We start from the raw sequence: 5129 nt of genomic DNA on the forward strand, positions 1-5129 counted from the left end.
TAAATAAACCTAGATATGGCTCAGGATAAAGTCACAGGTCTGCAGGGGCTGTGCCTCAGAATGTCATGCCTTGGCTCCCAGTCTGAGGAAAGCTAGGTCAGTATTCAGGGAGAAGGCTGGAGGGAGTAAGTACTTCCTTCTTGCTGACCTCCACACACGAAGAAAAGGCCATGGGCTCCCTCCTTCCCACCTCCTGTGGCATCCATTCATCCCCAGCCTGCCATGCTGCTCTGGATACATCCAGACCCTGTGGCACTACTTTACTTGATGGGGTAAATGCTTAGTGACAGCATCAAAGAGACATCCTGCCCCTTGCAAGTGGGATGCAGAGCCAGCTGGGGGTCCTGAGGACTGAGACCCATGTCACTGACACAGCAGGCAAGGAGAAGACCAAGGCTTTCCCTTCTCCTAGCCTAGATACCTATTTCAGAGAGCCACAACCACAGCAGAACCAGTACTGGCTGGTACTTCAAACTGAGCACAAACACAAATTTTATGTGCAAGGCTTACCCCAGCAGATTCCTCCTGGCAGCAAAAACACACAGCTAGACTGCAGATAACTAAACCCAATGACCATTTGGCACTAAACACAAGAGGTGAGTTTCACCAGAGTGCCCACTTTGGGTAGATGACCATATTCCATCCCCACTGCAGTGGGAAGGTGCCTGGACCTGCAAAGCCCATCAGTTTAACGAGATCAATCTGTTTAGCTTAATAAATAGGAGGTGAAGAAATGACTTGAGCACTATCCAAACTATTGAAAGGAGGAAGAGATGTTGGCTCAAAAGAGCTGTTCAGCTGGAGAGACAAGGGTATGCAGACGCAATGAAGGGAAGAGTCCAACTAAAAGTGCTTGTGAGAATCCCAACCACTGCAGTAATACAGAAATGGCTCTGACAAGTTCACCCTCACTTGTAACTGTACATCAGATTGAGTGTTTGGGTTTTTTCCCTTAACAAATTGAACAGGAATAAATTAAGGGATGTGCTACAGCCTGTATTTTGCTGTGGGTTAGATCAATGATCCAAATGTTCTTTGCTGGCTTTGCAGTCAATGAATCACTAAATTTGGATCCACATCCTCACCAGATGGATCAGAACCAGAAACCGAGGTGCTGCTGCCCCCAGGGCTTAATGGAGTTTATGTCTGGGTTTGAAGCAGATCTGGGAATTTTACTGAAAGTTTTATATCTGCTTTTCCCCTGAAAGCTCAATGGCAAGGTTCAAATGATTCTCTAAGCACATTAATTCTCAGGAAATCCTTGTGATTGCAGAGAAAAGCTGGAACAGTCCTAAAAGTTCCAACAGTGGCAGACAAATAAAATGAACTTTAAAACTGGGGGAGGGGGGTGTTTCCTGAGTTATGATTTTCTGAATTTGGCCAGGGGGTGAGGACTTTTTTCCTGACTCTTCCACAGCCAGGGCTGGTGATGCTGAGACAGCCTTCCTGAAAGCATATTCTGGCAGAGGGATTTTTACAGTCGGCACAGATATCTGGCTTCTTCCATCTTTTCAGTAACAGGCTGTGAGTGTGCTTCTCTGTTTGGCATTGGCTGGAAAAGATTACCATGAGAAGGAGAATCAATAAATTCCATCACAGATGACAAGCATGGAGGGAAAACATTGCTTGGGGTTGCTAATCAACATCTGCAGTGGGGATGGATGGAGCATCCCAGGGTCAGACCCCCTCACCCGAAATGCTCCCACATGTGTTGGCAAAGCTCCTGCTCAGAGCTCCTCCTCCATCTGCAGTGGTGCTTCTGCCAGGTTCCCAGTCCCATTTCAGCAGTCTCCTGTCTCCTCGCCTTGAAAGCCTGATTGCAAATCCTAAACAAGTGCTCTATGATGGGCTGGCTCCCTGCCCAGAGACTGCATCAGAAATTCTGCTTGATGTATCAAACCCTCAGCAAGCAGGGGGAAGGGCAGAGAGCCAGGGCAGGTAAGGAATGGGTGCCATACACAACCCAGGAGAGCAGGGAAGCACCAGGGAGTTGCCTTCCCTTTGACCTATCCCTATCCAGGAGGGTTTCTCACCATATCCTGATGGATTTGAACCACGGGAAAACAGCAGTGAGAAGGACCAAGGATGGCAGATGCAGCAGTTGTGCCATGTCCTTCCTGTCTACACAGGACCCCAATTCTCCTGGGATGTGTCGAGGTCCACCAGCCCCATGTTCCCCAGCCAGGCTCCTTCCTCCACCAGCACTGCAGGTATTACAGCAGCAGCCACATGGACACTCAGAGTTTCTGACTGCAATATTAAATATCAGCCCAAGGCCACTCTCACAGCAGAGATTTGCTCTGTGGGGTGGCACAAGTCCTGCTGCAGAAGCTTTGAAGAGAGAGGCTGAGGGCACCTTGGCCAGTGCCACCAGTCATCTAATCTGAGGGAAAAGTGGAGCTCTTTGGAGGCTGCCAGGTCTATGGAACTAGTCTTTCACCCAAATTAACTATTTCCTTTCTTGGCAGGCAAGGAAGCAAGACTTCAGGACTCTGAGTTGTCCCCAGGCACCACATTTGAGCCCAGGAGACCTGGAGATGTACAGAGCTGAGTTCTTCCAGCCACCACTTGATACTCAAAAGTTCCAACATGACCCCGAGGTGGCTTTGCATTTGGCCTCCTCATATGGCAAGAGAAGGGTGAGAAAACCTTCCTTGTTTTTAAGCCAAAGGCGGCACAAGCTCTTTATAAGGACCTCAAATATTTTGGAGTCAAAGAGGTCAGTTTTCAGGCTCCAAAACTGCCAAAGGCTCTTGGGTCAAGAGACATCTGGAAACCACACCGGTTGATGTTAGTCACCTACTATTTCATCATTGTGCCCTTTTAAACGGAGCTTCTCTTCTCGGTGAGAGGTTGACCCTGCGCACCGAGGAGCCCCTGGAAGAACTGCTGACGTGGGCAGGCTCTGCATCACGTTGATGCTATTCTGGCTTCTTCCCCACCATGGCCTCCCCCCATTAGATGTCACAGCACGAGGACAGTCTCCTCCAAAGGCAGCAGGGAGAAAAGACAGCTACTGCTGTGCTTTTCAAGCCACTTCAGTGCAATCTTCACCCTCTCTGAAGGATGAACTTGTGAAGCAAAAGAACCTGGGGCCACGTTGCAGAGTCTGTCTCATGTTGCAGTTGGCCCCTGTGGACAGGACGTCCCTTTCCTGTGGTGCCTGTGAAAGCAAGTGTCCCTACGTCCCCTCAAAATGCTCCCTGAGATGGAAAGGTCTAAATCCAATGTTTTCAATTTCTCTTACCAACCAAAAGTGGGATTGCTGGTTTTCTTGGGGAGGGTGAAACACCAGAGTAGATCACAGCAAGATGAAAGAGTAGGAAGGAAAGGAAAAACAGGATAACCAGGCCCTGTGCCAAAGGCAGAAGAGTGAGAAGAACAAGGTCCTCAGGTTGACATGGCCAGGGCAGATCAGGGCCTGGATCTAAGGCAAGTCACACTTAGAACTCTGCCTGGTCACTGGTGGGACATAGGTCCACACCAGTGGGTGGGATGGGCCCTCAATGGAGAAGACAAAACCTTCAATATATCCCAACCTCCAGAAACAGGGACACTGACCACTGCACAAGGAAGGACTAGCAGGAGAGCCAGAGGGATCCCTGGCTGCCTACACGGCCTCTGGATCAAGTTAGCACATGGAAATGGGGACAGCAGCAAGAAAGTTCCTCAAGGGACAGAGGATGTCAGAACAAACTGCAGCAGGGAAGGAGACTCCAGCACTCAGTGGCTGAGATGTGGAGTCAGGGTCTGGTCAAGAAGGTGACAAGGGGGTGTAAACTTTTTTTCACAAAAATATGCTCAGAATTGATTCAGATATCAGAGACTAAAATCTTTATGTTTTTCTCACCTATCAAACCATGACCACAGATTAAATAAAAGACACTGCTGCTGGTATCCACCAGCCCAACACAGACACTCCCTCGGTCTCACTGGACACCCCTGCCCCATGCAGGATGGGGAACCAGCCCCCACTCCATGGGTGTCACCAGCTACCAGGATTACTCACTCCCTCTTAAACAACTCCTTGCTCTATCCATCACCCTCAGTTCCTGGGATGGAGATGGCCAATAAGTGCAGCATTCACCTTAAAGGTCACTCCCTGCTTCCCGACCACATCGGACACTGGGAGCAGCCAGAGGAGGAGTCCCAGTGCTGCTGTCCCTTGTGACCAGGGCTGGGCTTTCCCAGCAGGGAGGGAGGTTTGACACTCACCTAGCAGCAGGTTCATGAGGACCTCCTGGCCTGCCAGCGTGCTGCTCTTCACCAGGCAGATGAGCGTACCCGCAATCCAAGGGATGCCGTGCCCCGTTATCCCCAGGAGGTTGATCATGGAGCGAGCACCACCCCAGGAGGAGGCTCTGTTGGCACACACTCCCAGCCTCTTGGACATGCAGATATCGATGGCCAGCAGCGAGTTGAAGGCGATTCCCTTGAAGGAGGGGTTGAGCTGCATGCAATCCTCCTCGGGCAGCTGCTGCGACTGCCTCCGCTCCTTGGGGTTGGTGTTCTGGGCACCGGCTGCCCCGGCCTGGCTGCTCTGCTTTCTGCTGGAGCTCCTGTTCTCCTGGTTCCCCTTCAAGGGCTGGTTCAGGGAGAGGAACTCAGCCCTGTTGAGGACATTGTTCCTGTCTCTTGCCCTGGACCGTGGCTGGGATGCTGGCATTGCAGTCTCTCTTTAACGCAACCTGCTCTGCAAATACCGGGAAGGAGAAAATCCCTCTTCTCCCTGCAGAAAGCTTCCCCCACGCCCACCCTCACAAGCTGTGAATTTGGGAAGCTACAAAGGTTCCCCTCGGTTGCAGTTGCCCCCAGCACAGACTGCAGCTGTTAAATATAGAGTAAGGAATGCACATGGCTGTTTACTTCATGGGCCTAGCAAGCTTGGAAAGAAAATTAATGCCAGGCTTGGCAGCCACTCCTGTGCCAGGGAAAAAGGTTAAACAGCCAATAGATTGGAAGAAGAGGAGGGAAAAACGTTGTGCCAAAGGTTGGTTGCTTCTAGCCTGGTCTATTTAAATCTTCCAATTACTTATTTCCCTGGGCTGCAAGGGAAACTGGGAAATGTAGTTTTTCGTGCTGCAATTCACATTTCAATATCAGCGAGCCAGAGCTGGAGCTGACAGCAT

The 5129-nt window shown here is 50.5% G+C and overlaps 1 protein-coding gene across 1 annotated transcript; it reads right to left on the minus strand.

The window, feature by feature from the left end:
* Positions 1-4215: 4215 nt before the first annotated feature.
* PPAPDC3 (phosphatidic acid phosphatase type 2 domain containing 3) lies at positions 4216-4666 on the minus strand (the record flags this gene model as incomplete). Its single annotated transcript, XM_009076634.1, has 1 exon — positions 4216-4666. A coding segment is annotated over exon 1 (451 nt), but the record flags the coding sequence as incomplete, so codon positions are not given.
* Positions 4667-5129: the final 463 nt, after the last annotated feature.

The sequence above is a fragment of the Acanthisitta chloris genome, unplaced genomic scaffold (assembly GCF_000695815.1).
Source record: "Acanthisitta chloris isolate BGI_N310 unplaced genomic scaffold, ASM69581v1 scaffold15546, whole genome shotgun sequence".
NCBI lineage: Eukaryota > Metazoa > Chordata > Aves > Passeriformes > Acanthisittidae > Acanthisitta > Acanthisitta chloris.